This window comes from Lepeophtheirus salmonis, chromosome 1 (assembly GCF_016086655.4).
Source record: "Lepeophtheirus salmonis chromosome 1, UVic_Lsal_1.4, whole genome shotgun sequence".
In the NCBI taxonomy this organism is placed as follows: Eukaryota; Metazoa; Arthropoda; class Copepoda; order Siphonostomatoida; family Caligidae; genus Lepeophtheirus; species Lepeophtheirus salmonis.
In genome coordinates, this window is record NC_052131.2 from 19,448,941 (window position 1) to 19,471,538 (window position 22,598).

The 22,598-nt window shown below is 29.9% G+C and overlaps 1 protein-coding gene across 5 annotated transcripts in view; it reads left to right on the top strand.

Moving 5' to 3' along the window:
- Window positions 1–22,598, top strand: part of LOC121120116 (kinesin-like protein KIF19) — a 128,034-nt gene that overhangs the window by 48,196 nt on the left and 57,240 nt on the right. For all 5 annotated transcript variants that reach the window (XM_071888957.1, XM_071888954.1, XM_040714958.2 and 2 more), the window contains one exon: window positions 164–399. In XM_071888957.1, coding sequence (XP_071745058.1) covers window positions 164–399 — 236 coding nt within the window. The remainder of the gene's footprint in view (window positions 1–163; window positions 400–22,598) is intronic.

Consider the following 22,598-nt stretch of genomic DNA (forward strand, 5'->3'; position numbering starts at 1 on the left):
TTTTCATGATAAAAATAAGTGTAATATTAATGCCTTCAATTTCCCACGTCCATCTACCTATTTTTCTTTTCATGCATGGATAAATATACATAACAATGCATAATCATCTCGTGAATGATAAAGTTATAACTTCAAGTGACGGCTTTTTGTATTATTTTCTCAGGTTCGTCGTAATGTTCTGGATGTATCCTATCATGTATCCCAATATCAAGACCTCATATCCGAATTAAGATCTGAGATTGGACGACTGAAGGAGAAAATTGACAGCACAGAAGCAGAAGAAGAAGGTTTGAGATCCTTGAGTCCCAAGATAAATATGGGGGAAGAGCATAGCAATAGCGAACTGAAGGAAATTCGAGAGGCCATGGTCCAGAACTTTAAGGAGCAAATGCAAATGAGGTAGGTTTCCATTTCTAGATATTCTTAGGTGCTCATAAATAAATTATCCAACAAATATGTTTCTTGCAGCGGTGCTGGAATCATAGGGGCCATTGACCTCCATTTTTTAAAACTAAATGTAATTTTTATACTTTAAAATTCTAAGGTTACGTGACTAGGACATCCCCAATATATAATTTGTACCCCTCTTACAAATAAATTCTCGTGGCACTGGACACATGGCCACATAACCAAGGCACAAAGAGTTTTTTTTTTTTTTTTTTTTTTTCAAAATTGAGTCTGGATTATAACTTTTGTATTCTTAATCAATTAAATTATAATCAATTATTTTAATTAATTATCCTAACTAATCCCTTTCCGTCCTTACAAATTGAACTTCAAGAAGCAAGAATGCATCTTAACAATGAAAGATTATAAAATTTATCGATTTTATTTGAAAATCCATGTGAAAACGAAATTTAATCGAATAAATCTAATCAAAAATTTAAACTATAATTAACATTCTTGGGTATCTCAATAAGGTTCTGGGAATATTGGCCGAAATATTTTTGCCGAATGAAAATTTGCGGACGGAAATTTGGCCAAGGGACCATATGGGTAATTTGGTCGAAAAATGATACTTAATATATGCGATTTCATGTTTTAATTTTATTTAAAATGATAGTATGATAAATAAATATTGATCCAATATTATACATATAAAAAATGGGCTGAAAAGTTACGGGCTTAACGAAATTAAACAACAAGAACGTTTTCTTCGCTCAAAATCGGCTTTTGTAATATTATTATTTGCTTTATAGAACAGAGTCCCCATAACACTTTTCAAACCCTTGCTTAGCTTGAATGACATTTTTTCCTATCAAGAATAATTGTAAAAGTAAAATACGATTTTTTAATCCTTTGTATTAGAAATAACAAAAATTGCGTCACACTTGGCACAATAACACACAAACTAAAGCAATTTTGACAACTGCCTTTTGAAGGTTGGTACTTACTGAAATTGAGGTGAATTATATAAAGGAGTGGCCTCTTTGAATGAATCCTGGGACTTTTAAGTGCATGTTTTATATGCAATTGCATATTGTAATTCAATTTAAAATGAGGATAACATCAATAGATATTGTTCATATACTTACTATAGGCAAAGTAATTGGTGTTATTTTGCAGATAAATATTTTTTATTGCCTCCCCAATCCTCTCAGTGGTTTTCTTCACCACCGACAACATCCTCTTCTTTAGACATTTTGGATCATCCGAGTGGAAATCACTGACTGCTCTTCCCTTCTAATTATAATTTGTAAAAAAATATTTTTTTTCAAAAGGAGACTAATTAATTTATCTACATGACATATGAACAGTATCATACTATAACTTTAAATTGAATTAAAGTATACAATTGCATCTATCAATATATTAAATATCTTTTCTTTGACCCAATGTCTGTTCCCTATTTTGTCTTTAGAAAAAATGTTCATTAGGCAAAAAGTCCTTTGGGAATTTTTTTTCAGCCAATAAATATAAATTCTAGATAGAAATACCTTAGAATGTTAATTATATCTTTAATTGAATTAAATTCATAATTCATTTAGTTCTCTACTTTTTTTAACTAAATGTAATATTTATAATTTAAAATTGTAAGGTTACGTGAGGAGGACATGATCATTATATAATATATGCCCCACATAGAAATATGTACTTTCTAACATTGTTGAACACGTCAACACAAAAACAAGGTAGAATGCTTTTTGTCAAAGTTGAGTTTAGATCCCAATCAATAATTTTTTAAACGAATTATTTATCGTTTATATATATTATTAAATTATCCTCATGAATCATTTTGAGTTGTTGTAAAATTGCATTTCAAGTAGCAAACATTCAAAATTAAGTCTTATAAATCAAATGAAAAAATTAAATTATAGTTTCTATTCGTGAGTATCTTAATTCATACCAGAAATTTGAATACAAAGTCTATAATTGACGTAAATATGACTAAGAAATATTTGGTTCTGTGTATAGATGTTGTAAAAAATAAATTGGAGAAGTTTTTACATTTTTGTTTAAGGTTGTTTTTGTATTATTAACTCCTAACCACATATAAACAAGAAACTTTTTATTTAAAAAAAATAAAAAAACTTTAAATGAAAGGAAATTTTAGTGCAATTTGTCATCCAACATAGTTTTCACAATTTATACACACATAGATGGCTATGTAAATTCTTTTCCTGAATTTATTAATTAAAAAATTAACAAACTTGGAAGAATTCTAATGAGTTAACTTTTTATTTAAATTATTAGAGCTCTAGGAAGTAACATCAAATATTAATTTTTGCTATATTTAGATTCTTCTATTCATGTGCTGAAGCAAAAATTAGATGGATGGAAATAAAATTACATAATTTATTTTGTATTAAGTAATACAAGTTATTGCCTTTTTTATAAAGAATATTTGGGGTGAATGAAAACAAAAAATCTTGAACAAAAATCTTAAAAAGAAGAAATGTCTAATTGTTGTTTTTACATTATACAAAATCCAACATTTCATAAAAATATACTTTGGTCAATTATGGACTTTGTATTCAAATTTCTCGTATCATTAGAAATAGACAATAATGCCAAATATAGTTTGATTTATGGGACTTAATTGGACTTCCGATACAGCATTTTAAATAAAATATATCCAATTCTAATTTCTTTTATTAAGAGAATGCATTTCTACTTCTTTAAGTTTAATTTTTTGTACTTCAAAGGATTAATTAGAATAATGTGCAAATAGAAATGGACTATAAATCGTCGAAAATTACAAAATTCTAATCCAAACTCAATTTGGAGGAAAAGCTTGCTTGGTGTGTTAGATATGTATTACGATTTCTCATTTCCCGGAAAACTATTTTTGTGAACTATACGCATAGAATACTAACTGAGTTCTTTAAATTTGGTGGTTTATCCTATTTTCCCTATTGGTCCAAGCTAATCATAGTTTTGTGACTGTTTTTATTGAAAAAATGTATCAATTGATAATTATTTTATTCTGATGATTGATTTTTCTACTTGGACACCAATTTGTGACTCCTCCACAGCGTAAATAATCTTTGTGTCTCTAGATATTAAATGGAAAACTGATCCTTTATTTCCAACGTCTATTATTATAAACTCAAAGCATGGGCCCATTAAAAGATTATATTCTTATTTACAAACCTTCAAGTCTGTAATTGAATAAGTAGATAAATAAAAGGTCACTAGTTTAAACGAAGTGGTCATTCAGAAAAGTGTCTGTTCGGCAATGCGGCTTTTGGCAAAGTGTCCCTGTAAAAAATAGTTAGTTGATATAAATGGATAATAATTTGTCAAAGATTTTGATAGAAATAATTATAGCTTGTTTTTGTGTTGACATCCTACATATATAAACCAAAAGAAGTACCTACGTATAAATATAAACATATCAGTTTCCCATTCAGTTTTATTGTATGTATTCTCCTTATACTACCTATGGCTAATCATTAGGTATGTACTGAGTGTAGGTCATTGGATTAAACATACAATACATAGATTATATATATATATATATATCACGAATAATAGTAACTATTACTAAAATATGTTACTGTTTAATTAATTTATTTTTACATATATATCTTAGCTTCAACGAGACGACTCCTGACAAACGTCAATTACAGCTGCTCAAAAAAAGTGATATAACTATTCATAAAATGATATTTTTATAGCAAAACATGTTCCTTTTAATTTAAAAATGTAGTTTCTTAGTAGTTGGTTAATTAATAATGGAAATAAACTTGGTAAAGTAATATTTATGAACGGAATATAATAAAGATGTAAATGATTTACATTTGTCTATGAAAGACTTGTTTACCAATACTCTTAGGGCATGGATGTATTTTGTAATCACTGAAGGTTTTTTTAGATAAATTTACAGAAAAATTAATTTCAATTTACATATACTACAGGCTGGCGCGCGTATAATGCAATACTTTTGATTTTTCTTATGTTCCTGGTTTATCAATTCAGCGATTGCTAATTTTTTTATTATTTTTTTCTTCAACCTATTATCAATCAAAAATCACTAAATATTTTTTTGTTTTTGATCAAATAAACAAATAGTTATTCATAAAATGAAGCAGAGACGATCTGAAACTCTTGCTTTTTACACCTAGTGCAAAAAAAAAGAAAAGAAAAAAAGAAGTGCCTTGATACACGTTTATTTGCATTGACGTAACGCTTGTTCATAGAGTATTTCAATTTAATAAACTAACTTTTTATAAAGTTATTAAGGAGAACTTACTGTACTTATCCGTATTGGTGGAGTGTAAATCAAAAATAATCTTTGCAAGAGAAACTGAGGCTCTTGTCGGATTTTGTCTCAACCCAGCTTTTTTGGAGTGATGAACTTATTGAGTGTTGAGTGGGATATTATTCAAACACTTGGATCTATAGACCCCCACTCCCCGTGGAGTAGGATCCTTAAAAAAGGATGTGCATTCTCCGATAATTTTTGTTTTCCAATTTTATGACAGTAAATGATTAATGAGCTGTTTTTACTTTCTTGAAAACTGTATGTATTTTCTTCTTCTACGGAAGCTTCCTTGGAGTTAGGACAGATCCTTTTAAGAGGTCATTTATTAGTTTATTAGCTTCCTTGAATTAATTAATATTGATCCTTTTTAAAGTACGAAATATACAAAAAAATGCAAATAATACTTGAAAGAAAAATGGTGAGGTTTGTTTTTATTTGCAAACTCCACAAAAACTATCAATTAGGACAATAAATAGTGATTTTTGAATTTAAACAAAGCTCTGGTGAATGATAACGTTCATTAATTACGTCATTCATCTTGCAATGTTTACTATATGTTGTTATGATTGTTATAATATTATATATAATGTTGTTGAAATTAATGACGCTGAAAATATGTTCGCTAAAAAATATATATGATCAAATGAATTTGGATAAGATGACACTCGCTGGAATAAACCTGCTCAAATGGATGCAAGTCTCCCTTGTTATATACGTAGTAGAATGGGTGATCATTTCCTTCCTCTCACGACTGCTTGTAGCCGAAATAATAAATCGTCATGCCAGCTAGGCTTCCTTCTTTTCAAATACATATCCAATTTTTAGAGTTACTAGGTTAGCTTTTGGTTTCTTTTATTTTTAAATAGCAAGAATACTGTTTTCAACTATTCATTCCAATCCGACACTACTACAAATACCTGTTTTTACGTAAAGTACAAAATAAAATGAAATAAGATCTGGGGAAGTGTTCAAAACACAAAAAAAAAACCTTTATTTTTATTGTATCTAAAATATTATTTATTTCTCATTTAAGTACCCAGCTCATATTTCTGTCTAAACAAAAGCTTCAAATTTCATTGCCTCATACTTCCTACCTTGTTTATTTTTACTTATTAGTATAAAAATAAGGAACTTTAATCAAGAACTTGAACATCAAATACCAACTCAAGGTACATGCTTACATAGGAATTTTGGGCACATCTTAATTAAACACAGCATTTTATTAGTTATTTTGACGTATCGTTTTTCCTTTCACTTTTTCGTGTTGTTTCTTCGTGGTACTTGAACACAATTTGTTCCGGAATTCTAATGGAGACAGTGAGGCATAAACCAACGGGTATAAAATAATAAACATAAGTTAGGGGAAGGGGGGCTGTTCAAATTCAATTCAATTTTATCCCAACTTTTTGGATGTAAAATGATCTTTAAAGCACTCTAGAAAAAAAAGAAAAATCCGCCCTACCCCCAAAATTACTTTTTCACCCATGAATCCGTATTTTTAAAATCTATTTTCAAAGTAATAATGTTGCAAATGTTGTGATCATTAAAGCCTTTTTATACTTAAAGTAATAGTTTTATAATATTTTAAGTTTATACAGTACAGTTTTAAGGTCTTATAAAAGGTCAAAGGTCACAAAAAAAGGTCAACATCTTCTAATTTTTTATTCTAACGTATGTACTAGAGAGTAAAATTTTGGATACTCGAACGATCAGAACCACTGTATTTTCCTTCGATAAGCAACATCCACAAATGTTTGATACAATAAATTAGTACTTAAAATCAATGAACTTTTTTTTTTTGCATCAGTTTCTTACTCTTAGTTGTATATTATAATTAATTTAAAATGGGATTAACCAGTAATCATCTAAATTAGTACTTGGTGTACTTCTAGCATCATATTTATGTGTATAAATATAAATGTACTCAGTTGCAATGCAATACACTTCCATTCGTGACAAAATATATTTTTTTAAATTATTGAACACTATTAAAGAAAGTGCTTGAAGGTGTTTCATATATAGAAGCTTCAAACATCCCGCTTGGTATTTTGCAACATAAGAAGGATATTGTGGAATGTCTTATGTTTCTTCTTCGGCCTAAAAGGGCTGGTAAAGTCTAGAGAACCAGATCAGGGGCTGGAAAATTCTTGCTTCTGCTTTGAAAGATCATTGGCTGTTCTGCAATATTTATATTATTGGGGAAAAATATATAGGCAATAAAATTGAAGTTCTTTATATCCGCTTCCTCTTCAATATGAGACGCCCACCATCTAAAAGAAGTCATAAATGGGAAACCGATATGAAAGTTTACAATGAGAGTATGGAAAAAAAGTTTCATATATTTTGCAAAAATACACATGCTAGAGAGTCTCAAGAAAGTGATTTTGGAGTCAAAATGGGAGATGAAGAATTTCAATTTTAGTACTCAATGTGTAATGATCGTAAGAGCTACTGTTCAGAACAGGTTGATAAAAAGTGGGAGTGAACAATAGAAAGAAAGCAAGCTAGGGAGAAGATCCTACAAGCCCAGCAGAATAAAGAAAAAAAACGGAAGATAGATCAAGAAACACGGATTGAATCATGATATGAAGAATCTCTGGACAAGGATGTCACATTGCTGAATTCACTGATGATATCCCTCAAAAGGTTGAAACTACTGAAAAGTTGTACCACCCTGAAATCGAATAAAAAAAAGAAATCATTTATTTCTATAAAGAATCATGCATCTGATGGTGATAGTGAAAGGGATTAAATGCCACAATGCTATCGTCATATACGTATATCTTCTCGTAAGATAAAGTCTCAATTTTATAGTTCTGCCGACAAACTCATGAGTGTATACCACTGCTCTCAAAACCAGGCTGTTGCAGACATAGTGGAGACAGCAAACTTTCTGTTCGATCGAAACTATCATTTAGATAATCCTTATATGATTGATCTCAGTATAGTACTACCCAATTCACAAACACGGCAGGCAGGTAACACCATATTGGCGCAAACTCTTTCTGAAATTGTTCAGCTCATAATGACGAGCTCTGAGGTTGTCATTACCTACCACGACGATGAGAGTAAGAAAAAGGGATGTGGATCATTTAGTGTACAAATGATCACAATAAATGGCAAAAATCGTGCTTTTCCTACCCTTCCGTTTCATCTGAGACTACAGATAATCTGACTCAGTTGAGGCAAAAAGTTCTTGATATTTTATCAATAGTCAGCGATGGTAAGTAAACTCCTAAAGATATTTAAGAAAAAATAACATTTAAGCTCACTGATGGAGTTAGTTACAATTTTGGAATCGAAGAAATCGTTGTTGCTCTAAATTCATAACTATGGAGTCACTTCAATCTTGTAAATATCGGAACGAAATTATTTCTGCAATTTGTAGTGTTGTAAATGAACATTCAGATATAATTGAAAAAATAATTGCTATTGTTCTTCCAGAATTAGCTAAGGGATTCCACCAACGATGTCTTTGGATTTGGAGATTTTAATTCAAACAGCAGTATCCCTGTTAGTAAAAAAGATCCATCCAAACTCAAGAATGCGCCTATTAACAACCTGACAGCTGAAAGGCATGTAGGTTCAGTTCAATATGGTGAGCATGTAGCAATCTGGAAGAGATGGAATGATTAACAACAAAAGTTGGAAGAAATGGGACTTAATGTTAAAGAGGCTCAAAATAAGAATTGGGATAGAAAAAGAAATTCTGACTTACAATTACTTAAGTCTAAAGGAGATCCCTTCACAAAACCAGATGAATTCACCAATTCTAACATATCAGAAAAAGCTAAAATCGAACGGCTTTGTATAGCAATTCGATACAATAAGGCCACCAGTCTTCCTTTGCCAAGCACATCATCTTTATTCAAATTAAAAGAAAACTACAGAACATTATCAGTTGATAAATATGCAAATAATTTAAAAACATATCCATGAAACATATGCAATAAAGCTAATTTAAGATGGTATGATTTTGATGTAGTTTTAGATAATTTATCTGAATAAACTTTATATAATATAACTAATATTGCTTTAGTATTGAGATTTAAATTGTATAAATATTTTTAATAAGTTTTACAATACAACATACCCACTTAAGAATATTAAATTTGGGAAAAATGACCTTTTGTGACCTTTGACCTTAAAAATATATTTCCTCAATTTATATCTCTGTAAACCTATCGTTTTTATTATAAATTTACATTTTTTGATAAAATAACACCCCTCCCTCCCCCCACCCCCCAACTTAAGTGATAATCCTGACAGTTTGAAGAATGTTTGAAGGAAAGCATCTTAGCTGTCATGGCGTTTTATTAGATCAGCTGCAAGTAGGTGTGAGACAAAGGAATTAAACCCAAATCCTACTCCGTATATATCAAGGACAGTTACCAAGTCTAGAATTACTTTGATGTTGATCCTCAAATCTACTCCAAGTCTAACAAGGACTTAATCTTATCATTATGGAGAAGTAAACCATTATTATTACACTCCCTTATTCAATAAAAACATGCACCAGTTATTATTTTATACTTACATAAATGTTCATTGATGAAAAAATTATTATAATAGACTAGAGTCTAGCTTTTTATAGTTGCTACATAAATATATGTTTAGATGTAATCAATACTTATCCCAAAATAATGATTCAATTCACAATATGGAAAAATAAGTGCCGGACTAGAAACTGGCTTTATCATAAATATTTCATAGATACTTAAAAGGCAAAAGGAAATGCTAATAGTCATACGCATAGTGACAAAAACAAAGTGTTAAAATTTTTGCTAACTTCAAAGTCAATGTCACTGATTGAACATTATTGGGGAGATTAGTGTATTTATGTATATGACGTGTAGAAGTTGTTTTCTCATGTGTATGTACCAGTGCGTAAATGAGAACTAAACACTTTTAATATGGAATTTTTACAAGTTATTATTATTTTTTAACTTGGTGAGCTACATTAAGTAAACTTTATACAGATGTTGGTGCAATTTCTAATCTTTAACGTAGTCCCCATCAATGCCCGCTGGAAACTCTGACAGATGGTAATGTAATTACAGAATGTAATTGCGTCTCATGGAGTTTCAATGCACATAAATGGAGGCATTGAGAGCTTCGAGATTTGGTGCCATTGTACGGCAGGCCTGGTCTCAACATACGTCTAGAAGGAAAAGTCGAGCGGGTTGCCATATGGTGAGTATGAAATCTGTATTTTTTCGTCCAGAATTGAATGTTGGGTCTGTCTAACCTTTACTGTGTCTATGTCGGTGCAACATCTTGTTTAAGTTCCACACTGAAATCTTCTGAGTTGTAGAGCTCAATATCTTTGGCCTTTCTACACAATGTGAAGATAGGTGTGAGATAGGTGTTCACTCTCTAATGATTGCCCTATCTTGATGTAGTAAATAATTCGCCTGCTTGCCTTAGTCATGTTTTGGATCTCTGTTGGCGTGTGTTCCGTGGGAAGTAGCTCCATAAGTCAGTTTACCTCACTCGTGTTCTAAGATTTTTTCTCCCTTAATTCTGATGATTGTTGGCTTGTTTGCATGTCATACTCGTAGAACCAAGTCTTATCACCAGTTATGATGCATTAAATGAAAATTGGTTCGGAATTCGTACGATCAAACATTTCCGAAGAGACTTGCTCAATGTACTGTTTTTGCAGGAAATTCAGCTCTTTTGAAACATACTTTTCAGCAACGCGTCTCAAGTCCAAATTTTCAGTCTGAATGGTACGAACTGACTCGTGAAAGATGTTAAGGCAATGCAATAACTACCTTACGCTGTTATGATAAATTTTGTTAAATAATTTCGTTTATTAGTGAGGTAGACTCACTAATCCAGCTGTTGTGAGAAAATTGGCGGACAGATTCCACTCAAACATGGCATCATAATGAAAGACAGTGCTGCCCACCAAGAAAAAAAAAGTTTATATTATCAATTCCCGATACTTTTTAGACAGAATGTATGTAGTCCATAGACTAAAGTACTCCTTGGCTCATCATATCATTGAAAAAAAAAATATTGTTGTTATTATTCAATATTCTTTAAGAGATAATATTTATCTATTGATTAATTATGTCTGAGTGTTCTCATAAAAAACCAAGAAAGTAAAATTTTGTCGGTTAGTCGATTCCTAATAACTCTGGTCAATCCCAAGTAATATCGCTAGTAAATAATAAATACTTAATTTTAATAATTTTATATATTATCCCTAAATTCAATGGGAGAATATATGGGGTTAAAAATTAAGTCTTGCCTGTTCCACCAAGGCTGGAAGAGTATGTACTCCACTCAATGGATATCCTAGAAGCCTCTGCCCAGTCAGAGAAATCAATAGGGTCATAGATTATTACCATGTATAAGGCTTACCGACGGACCAGGGAATTCTCTAGATCAGAGGAACTTGGAATATCTCTTCTGTGTTACTATAGAATAAAATAAATGAACAAGATTCCCGCGTAATGACGTCAACATAGAATGATCGATACTACGTCATATTATAAACTGAATGATATATTGGAGAAAAGGAAAGGAGCGAGCGAGGGTTCTAGGATGGAAAGAAAAAAAATACCTTCAAAAAGAAGTTTACCCGTGTTTATATTGACGCATGTGATGTTGTTTATTAATCTTGTTTAAATATTTTTTTAAAGTTAATAGCAATAGTAACTTTTATAATTCAAATTGATTTTAATTTTTGTAATTTTATAGTTCCAATTAATTATAATTTTGGTACATAACTATGAATGTGGTTGTGAATATATTCTGTAGTTTAATGCTTGTGCTTCAAGTTACGTTAATTAAATAATTTTTTTTAAAGGAATAAAATGAATGATAAAAAAACAACTTAAATTTAATAAATAAAAATGAAATAATAACATCAATTTATAGTTGTTAATTAGTATTACTAATACTTTTTTAATTCAATAATCCATTTTAAGAAATTACAACTTGGACAATCTGTTCATACAAGTTATACTTTGTTCAAAAATAGCAAAGTTTGTTAGCCATGTATCCTTGCCATAAAAGAATTTAGCTTATGTATGCATTTGTAAAGGGTATTAAATTCTTCCCTTCTTCTCCAGATAATTTATTATCAAAAATGGATATAGGGTGTAGCTGTGTGCACAGATGGAAAAAAAGAATGGTAAGATTATTTCTTTATTTTTTAAGCCATTTTTGAAATAGTTTAAAAACTATTTTTTGTTAAAATCATTATATACATGATTTTAAACAGTAATTTTATATTCATTTTTATAACGTAGTTAGGAAACTGGATAAATAAGAAACCAAAAAAAATAAAACATATTTAATTACATGACAAACTAGTTGAATAATAATGAAAATGAACTCATATAAGTTTTGTATTCTTTTTTTAATTGCATACTCCATTAATTGTATTTTTGATCAACATTTTAATGAAATATGAATTACTTTATGTGGATTTTGGAAATCAAATTAGTACACATCAATTTTTGATGAGGTTGCGTATATTATGATAAATTATAGCTAACTTTTGTAGCTACAATTTTCTGACTCAGTCTTCCCATTGAAAAAAAAAGAAGAGTCCAATAAATCACAACGAAAAAATTTGCTAAATCTACAAATAAAACTTATACAAGGTATTATCAAGATGTATAAAAATTTCATATAATCTGATATAATGTTTGAAGAGCATACTGAGAAGTATTAACGATAAAATGTAAATTCAAAAGAACCATTTTTATAAATCTGGGGGATTTGAATATTCCGATTCGCCAACAGAAGGTTACATTTTAATTATGGATATTGTTTCATAAATTTTGAATGGATGAATTGGGGCTAGTTAAAATCAGAAGAAAGGGGAGACATATCCTATCCAGCTTCAATTGTAAATCGTGTCCAAGAATTATATTACATATTGGCTAAAGAGTTCAGTCTCACCCCTGACAAAATGTTAATAGTAAGCCACATTAATCCAACAGGAAATAAAATCAGTATATGTTTTCAATTGCCTTACGGATTTATGCCAATGCAAAGCTGACTGTTGAGGTTCAATGGAGTTTGTGAACAGTTTTTATTTCTTTTAATACATCTTCTCCTCTATTACGAGGTTCTCTAACTTACACACAAATATTAGTGTATTTTGATGTCAGCTGTCGCTGTGCATGCTTCTTTTCCTATAATAAGTGATCTGAATGCTTATTGGTTGAAAATAAATTGGTTGTTGTTCAGCTGTGAAAAATCTCCGACAATTAGAAAAGGGTAAAAGCCTTAAGGATCGTCCTCAATCAGAATAGCTACTCAAAGTTGATCCTGAGACTACAACGAAAATTAAAGGAAATCCAGGAATGTCCATAGTTGAACTTTCCGAGTAGAAGTCCATATGCACCATCATTCTGTATAATTATATAAAAACTGCCAGTAGTAAGTAGTTGAGGTATTTAAAAAAATACTCTCCTGTCTCTAATGTACAAGAAACTCTGTTTCGAACGTAGTCGGTGTCTCACTAATTTGATTAATCTTACTTTATTTCGTATATGAAAAACTATTTATTTATTTTACTACTCCATATGGCGAATAAAATAGTAAAGATGCTGCTGAATACGATATAGGAATATTAAAGAGCTGAAGTCATTTTTTAACAAAGAGTGAAGAAAATTGACAAGAAATACATTTATAAAGTTTGTATGACTTTTCAACCTCACATAGAATTCATAATTTGCAACCAATGGATATTATATTGATGATCATGGATGTTTTGTTATTATATCAATAAAATTTCTATAAATATATAATTGCGTTTAACTTCATTAGGCTAAATTAGGATTACGAATGGTTTTTTGAATAAATCTTAAAAATGACTATTTTATGTTAATTTAAAGTAGATAAATCAAAAGCACCAGATTTCATAGTTATATTTTGAATATATTATGTAAGTTTGCATACATAAAAAGTGTCTGAATATACTGTTCAATATTTGCAATTTTGAATTATCTATGTTATCTATCATAAATAAGCGAGGAAATTTAAATAAAATCCAAATTCTGGACTTATTTGAATTGGATAAAAAAGTGAAAGAAAATTCTTAAGATTTTTTTTTTTTTTTTTGACAATGAAAAATGAATAGAATTTTCTACAGGATATCTGAGATTTGATGTTATTTAGTGGAAACGATGAAGAAAACGTTTTTAGTATTATTAAGTCAAATAATATTTATTACTCAATACTTATCAAATCTAAAAAAGATTGGGAAACACAAAAAATTTGTAACGCATATGCTTTTTAAGAGCGTTTAAAAGTAATGTGTAGTAATTGTTTTTACAAACTATAATGTATCGTTGTAAACATTAGTTAATTATAACTAAAATGGAGTAGCATCTGAAAGAAAGTACAAAATAATTAATTTGATCTAACACTGCTTCGTAATTAGTTAAATATATTACCTATATATAATTATTGATTAATTAAACTGGTCAACAAAATTAAAATGACATGGTGTGTTTTTGATCGTTTGGTTTTATATTAAGAAATATGAAATTGACTTTAATAAGTGAAAATTTCTTGTTTTGTGACCTAGAATGTGCTTTAAAAAAATTAACATTTTTATTATTTTGTGTTATTGTTTGGCATAAATAGCTAAATAACAGAAAAAAGCATAAAATCTTCGAGATGGAAAGTATATGTTTTCAAATTAAAAAATATTTTAATTAATGATGGATTTTTTTCTGAAAATGAAATGACAAAAAATGAACCTTTTTTTAAAAAGTCTAATAAATCTCTCATTTTTGAGCAAAAAAGAAAAAATAATAGTTTTGCCTAAAGTGAAGATATACCACTGTACAAGAAATAAAGAGCACCTTAAGCTATCAAGCCTTATAGATAGTGTATGAAATGTTTTCTTTTTTTTTGGCACAATTATGGACCCTTTTGTTTGAGGTGACAAACAGTGTGGCCTAACGAATGTTAAATGAAACTTTGGAAAGGTTTCAATGACTTTCTATTTAAATGGCAGATTTTTAGTCGTAATCCCCTCTCGAAAAGCAATAAAACAAACAATTATGTTGAAAACAATTTCTTCATCAGACCAAGGACAACTGCGATGGAGACAAAAAAAATTGTTTGTCAACATTTTTTTAGTAGGCAATGAGTTATAATTTTAGGTCTAGGATGGTGCAATGGGAGAGGCCATGGGAATCCACTTTGAGATTTCATTATTATTATAAAGTAGAATAAATATACAAAGTCTCAGTCTCTTACTACTTGTTCTTTTTGAGAATCTTGATAAAGTTGAGCTTGGAAAATTCGTTTACGATTTGCAGGGGCACAATGTACTTTTATTATGGCATACTTAGGGCTAATTATTAAAGAAGACATAATGCCTCCTTACTCGTGATATTTAATTTTGGTCTTACAAATGAGGTAAAATATAATTTAACCTTATACTTTAAAATTTCTTCACAAGATTAAGGCTTACAAAGATAAAATACTCATATATCTAATCTAATAATATTAGCATCTAAAATCAATAATTACACACATATAACATTAAGAGCAAATTTGCTTTAAAATTATCAACTGGCTCGTTTTTTCCCCTCTTTCTCAAAGTTTGAGTATTTTCTTTAAAGTCCAAAAATGTTTAGATGCGTTTGATAAATGATATCCGAAGCCCACCCCCAAGCACCTTCAAATCGTCCTATGGATTTTTAATTCGAACACACCATATCTTGCCACCGCCGAAACTCAAAAATAAATATCCTCCGCCCGCAACCCCAGGTTCTCCTACGGTTATATTCTTTGCTAGGTAGTTCTAAATATTAAATAAAACATTCCATATCGACATGACTTTAGGAGTACTTTCTTATTTTTTGATGACACCCCGAATATAATTATCACCATAATTATATTAATGTAGTTGTCCTCCAGACTTCTCAAGTTAAAACTAATAAATAACATCGGAATATATTATTGTGGACATTACGAAAAAACTTGTCTGATAGTGTTGAATAATTTACCACAATCTTTGAATGGAGTGGTGAAAAACAAAATTCCCCTGGCTATTTGAAATCGAGCTATTCGGGAAGTAGAAGACATAATCCTATGCATTTAATTAACTGATATATTCCCTAATCCATCCATCACACCTTGACAACAGAGTATATAAGTCCTCTTCTGAATTATTAAAATTCATTTTCAAATGACAAGGAATGACACATTCTGTAGCTTGACATGTCTAATGACAGGAAAAGTAAACTTCTCCTATTAATGAAATCTCTCAGGAGTTTTCTATGTAGCATCGAGCGTGTGTAGCAAAGGCTCAGCCAGGTAGCGTTATCTACACTAAACAACTCTCTGGCTCCTCAATCATCAGTCATAATGGGATATTATTCTTTTGTTCAAGTTATCATTATTATTCTTTCACTCTTGAAGAAAATGTATTGAGTAACTGTGTGTGAGTGATCTCATGAAAACGGGGAGTAAAACTTAGTATTTCAATATATATGTAAAAAGTTTGTTTGTTCGACGACACCTTATAAATTATAAGTAATGACTGTTACTAACCTAGTAATTTATAAATATAAGCTAAATCTGATGATTTTCAGAGAATATATTTTATTTTTAATGTTCAAAGAAGAGAGGAAAACAACACGCACTTATTAAGGTAAACATATATTTTATATATATGCATTTGCAGCTCTTTGAGTAGGGATTCTTAAATTTATGAATTAAATTAGTTTTATTCAGGGCTTCATCTAAATAAAAATGGAGATGTGACAAATATGCCTTGTTTGAATGCACAAGAAAAGAAGCCAAAAATTAAAATTGTAATTTTGGCAATTTGAAGAGTATCTGGGAGGAAAGTAGTTTATCTGTCATGACTAAACTTAGGGGTTATGAGTGAGGGGATATTTCTGCAAAAAATTGCTCACTTTGACCTTCTCGGGAAGAATTTTAAGTTTCCCCTTTCTTGTGTGAGAATTATTCTTTGTTCTAAACTGGTATAAAATATTTTAGATTCTAGTTAGATTATACAATCAAATTTTGATGATTTTTGAGGGAAAATCCCTATACAAAAACCCTTTTTTGTGAGCCTCTATTTTTGTTGGTTAATATACGTATATATATATATGAGGGTTATGATTACACGATTGAATATGTGAGGGAGCCAAATTACTAGAACAGCCAATAAGTGGAAGGATACATTTGGGGCACATTGACTGTAAAGTAATCCACCATGAACCTTGTAGCAAATGAGAAATACTTTTACGCCAAATTCCGAAATCCTGTTTTTCCATTTATGCAAAAGATTGGTCATACGAGTATAATAAGTGGTGGTGATGATGAGAGGGATCTATCCAACATGACTCACGCCATTTTCAAATTTGCTCCAACTACTCATGTGAACGTTGAACGGTCTTTTACTATGTTTAAAACTACCATTACTGATGGAAGGTAAAAATTATCAGAAGAACATCTTTCTAAAATCTTGACTTGTAGATATAATACAGCAAAATTATGATAAACATTATACAATACTAATCACTTTAAATTATCCTAATAAAGCTGTTTGTTATTTGAATAAACATTGGTTGATTTTGATATTTTAACTGCTCGTTTTTCAAAATTTTAGGAATCTTTTTTGCTCATTTTGACCAAAACATTTGTTCAAAAATCCTAAGTTTAGTTTCAGTGGGAGGGAATAAAAGCAAGTCTCTATTATATTCCGAGTCCAACAAGACCTTACACAAATAACTTCCCAAAAATTATCAATACTACTTTTTGACTTGCATGAGCACATGCCCACGTGGTTACTTCATATTATGATGTTGTCTCCTACAGAATTAAAGAATAGTGATCCACCGGTATTTAAAAATAAAACACAAACTAACATTATATTGTTCTGTTCGTGCTATTGACTAGAAAAAATGTTTGGAAGAAGAAAAGAATAGCTGTTATGACGTTTCATAAAATTAGTTGCGAGCTGTCATAAGATGAAGGAAATAAACACCTACTCCACTCCGTATCTTGCAATGCAATGTAGTAAGGAATTACTCCGCTGTCGATCATCAATTCTAATCAAAGTCCAACAAGAACTACCACTTATAACTCCATGACAAATCTTGAGAGTTACTCTTTGTCTTTTGCGGATTATTTATATTTATTGTTCTTCCTTTAAGAATAAAAGAATAATAATGACTCCTTTCGTACAAAAAAAAAAAAAATATATATATATATATATGTATCTAAACTCATGTAGCAATTACAAAAATCCCTCTTCCATTATAATATTATTTTAATCTATGATAATGAAAACTGCTATGGAAAGTAAATAAAAAATACTATTACGATTGCCAAATACAAAATATTTTTCGAATACAAGTAAGAGCATATTTGTAGAGGACAACATACTACACCATAATTAATTCTTCTTGGTAACAATCAAGAATTTTTAGGGGGTATTTGTAGTTACGAAAGTTTTGTGCTAAATAAAGGTACATATATGTGAACTATATTTTAAAGGTCTATGGAATTCTTAGATAGCCAAAAAAGTCCATTTGGAAAGTTGTATATCTCAAATAGGTAGTACACATTTTTAGGAAAATTTACTTTTTATTATTTAATTTACTTAGAAGTGATCTATAACAAGGACTAAAAAACAATTGACTCTTCATTTCCATGTAAATGTATTTTTTTGCGAGTTTTATTTCTTTTAGAGCAGTTCTTTCCCAATGTAGTCGATGAAAAATTGGGTCAAGAAATGTTTATTGTAAAAATCTTAAAATAAATACTAAAGGAGACTTGGTATTTCATATCATTGATAATTTTTTCCAACAGACAAACATCCCACTTGTTAATATTCTTGCAGTGCAATAGATCGTGTATTATCTATGGTAGGTCGTCTTCGTTGCTTCATCAGTTTCTTGAAAAGCCGCACCTGGTGTATTTGTAGTGCTTTGTACAATCCACAGGCATCATCTGGTAGAATAAAAATCTGAGTGGTCGACTTGAAAAATCAATTAATATCGTTATCACAGGAAATTCCCTCAATTTCAGACTCTTTCGATAGCTTGGCATTGGTAATGATGTAGAGTTTTAACGTTGATTGCTCAATACAAAATTTACATGACTATCGAGAAAAAGTTACAGAAATTTTCTCATTCTTTTTACGACTCTAAAACTGGGCTTTGTGATGATCTAAAAAACATCAAGGATGACATTGTTTATTGTCAGATATATTCACAAAATTTCAATGAAATTCATTTGGAGTTGCAAGGAAATTATAAAAATCATTTCTAAGTTAGATCAGTCATCTCAGTTATTTCCTATCTACGTATAAGTTATTCAAACGAAATTGATCCTTCCATGATCTTTATCAGTTTCCAAGCCACTGAGAATTAGATAAAGAAAATAACATATCCCATTATCACATTCAAGTGTATTCTGCTCTCCTGAAAGAGTGGCAAAGATACATGTCTGAACGAAATTGGGATCTTTTATAGCTAATAGTACCAGTAGAAGTCAGTAGTGATAAAAGAAAAATATGTTGAGTAAGAATTATTTTTAATAAAAAAAAAATGACAATTATTGTAATTAAATAATGGAATGTAAGAAAAAAAATTGCTACTCTTACATAACACATATTATATAACGTAAACATAAAGTGAAAGAAATCACTTTGATAATATGGATCAAAAAAGGTCCTCAGAAAAAGAATCAAATACGAACATTAAATTTTTTTATATTTAAGAAAACATATTTAATAATTTTAGACAAAATTCTTGACTATTTTCTGTACAATTTTTAGGATGTTTGGAATACATTTCTAGTACTTGATACAGCTACAACTCATATAAATAATGTGTACACCAGGGTACACGACAGACCTAATATTTTTTTTTGCTTATTTAGGAAGCACACTGGAGCGTAGACTTTAATCACGTAGTTGGCAAGCACTTGCAAGTTTTTTGATGGATTATGAGTACTTGCATAAAGTCTGAGTAAGCGATTAAAAGTAGTAAGTCATCTTGAGTATGCCAATTTTCCAGGTTTATAGTTTGCCAGCTCAAGAGGGCAGGAACCAGTTGAAACGACTTAACATATTTTATTAAGATACTCTTGATCTGTACTTAGTTGATTGACCACATTCTTCGGCAAGTAAGTCACATTACCAGTCACTGCAGACAACGGGACGACAGTTCCTTTTTCATAGCCAGCCAATTGTTTTCAAATTGGTCGCTAATATTCTTTAGGATCCAAAGTATTTTATTTTAATAATAACAGTTACGGTTTGTTTTTGATCAAACTTGGAAACTAAGATTATATTTTGTCACAGTATGAGTCCATTGCATTTTGAGAGGTCAAGGTCAAAGTCACACCAAAAAATTACCACAGCTCCACCGAGCGCCCATTCTTGTTTTGACCATACAAGAACTCTCAAATTTCATTTTTGTATTATTTTAGACATACAGTTTAAATCTTTGAAGACGTACATTTTTACAAAACTTTGAAGAGTAGTAGATCCTTCCAAATGATGTACATTTTTTTTACTATTCTCATAATTTGTGTAAAATCATGCAAATTTTGGTGCCTCTTGTGTTTGCATAGTTCAACAAAATACATTAACGGGCATCCTAATGTACAGTTTGTTTTTTTGTTTCATCATGATAGTACTCCTCTCAAGTTTCGTTTTATACTATTATATACTATACTCTATACTTTATTGTTGACGACGTCCCATATTGTCCACACACAAAACTTCGGTATTTCAATACTTGGTGATTTTGTCTTTTTTTTGTATCCTTTTAAATGACTTTTACTTTAGAAGGGTTTTAGAGGGAAAGTTATTTTATACAAAAAAAAATTAAAATTCAATTGGGAAGATATTTAATTTGATAATTTGGGATAATTAGTTGGATCAATAATTAGTCATTGGGGATTCTGCAAAGTTCTTAAAAATGTTGGATTTCCCAAAATAAATCTAGTTTCAATTATTGGGTTTCCCAAAATAAATCTAGTTTCAATTATTGGATTTGGACAAACTATAGCAATTTAGAATCTTTTTAAGACATCAAATCTGATCAGATGAATTTAGTTCTCTAGGATATTTATATATGTAGATGTGATTAAATTAACCCACATATGCCATAGACCCCTCATAAAAAGCCATAACGTCACAAAGATAAAAAATTAGAACATTCCATATTTGTTTTTATTCGTCAAACAACGTTGGATAACAAAACGCCACTATATTCTAATTTTAATGAATACGACTATACACATTTAAGTATGTGTACATACATTCCCCATAGGTATTCATAAATTTATGCCGTATTCAAGATTTACCTATCTACATACTAGAATAGGGAATCTCTCATCAATTGACTATTTTTCGGTTCGGTCCAGATCAAGATTGATGTCATAGACAAAAAAAGTTATAGATCAAATTTTGTATTCTCTTTTCTAAAATTTTTATTTTCCCCACAAATTTCTTTCCTTAAAAAGAAAAGAACATGGGAATAGATCAAGATCGTTTTTTTTTTTTTTTGGTAGACTGAATTTTACAAAGATAGCAGTCCAGAAAGTCGAGGAACAGAATTATTTAAAATTATAACAAAAACCGGTCAAAAGTTTCTAGACCGAAATCTAACACAATTATATACCTAATTTATATATATTTATAATTTTGTTTTTGGTGTTATCACAAATAGAATCCAAAACAGTAAAATAAATCTGGCTGAAATTTAGCAAGTAGAACTTTAAAATAATTAATCATGCTCCTATGATATTTTTTTGGGCCTCCAAGGTCATTAAGAGGCTTTTTTTGACCGAAATAAACCCTCTTTTTTTATTTTCTCTTACTATATCTCTCTTCTTCTCTCTGTCTCTCACCTCTTCTCATCTCCCTCTGACCATCCTTTTCTCTGGTTCTTTTATTCTATCTTAATTCTTTGTTTCTATTCAGGCCTAAAATGCAGGAACCCTCTGTTAGTTATGTATATATTTTAGATGTTTTTCGGGCAAAAAGTTAGTTTTTTCCCAATATTTCTATGAATTCATTTATATAATGATACAAACGAGTTGAAATCGCATTAAGGGAATCATAATGCTTTTATATTGACATATCCGTTTGATAATAACAGGGGAAACCCCAGGGGAACAAACCCCAGGAAGACTCATTGAAATGAAAGAAAAGGGGGGGATAAAAGAATAGCCAAGATGTAAGTGATTAATTATATAAGTCATAGTTCTTTTATATAAAGTCTCCAAGAAAGTTAGATTCATTTTTTTTTTTTTTTACATTTCAATTGAATTCTTGAATTGTTATGTTAATCCATTGTTAAGATATACTGACAATAGAAAGTATATAATCAAGGAAAAGTATAAAAAACCAAAGTTCTTATTCTGTAGTTATAATTTTAGGAGATTGGAAACTATAAACTGGAATACAAGTGAACTAATTGCCTTCAACAAAACAGGGGTGTAGATCTCAGGGGAGAATACACCAACAAGGAAGATGAACAAAGCCTGTCAAAAACATGACTTCGATAGAATCAAGAGAGACAACTCAAAACCAAATTAATAAGCCAAAATGTTTCATCTATCATTTGACGAAACTATATATAGCTACCATTAATCCTCTATGCAATATTTATTCTTTTAGTACTATAGACTTAATAATAACATCTTTATTAATTCAAAAAAATTATAAATTTGTGTCTAGGACAGGGTAAATATATATATTTTTTTAAATTGTAGTTTTATGTATTTGCTACAACTTCTATGAATTTTTTTTTTTTAGTTTTTTTTGTTTTCTACGTATTTTTTGAAATACGGAAATAAATAACATTAAGTATCTTGTATTAAATTCTCGAATAACCGTGTGAATTCTCGAAACGGTACTTTTAACACT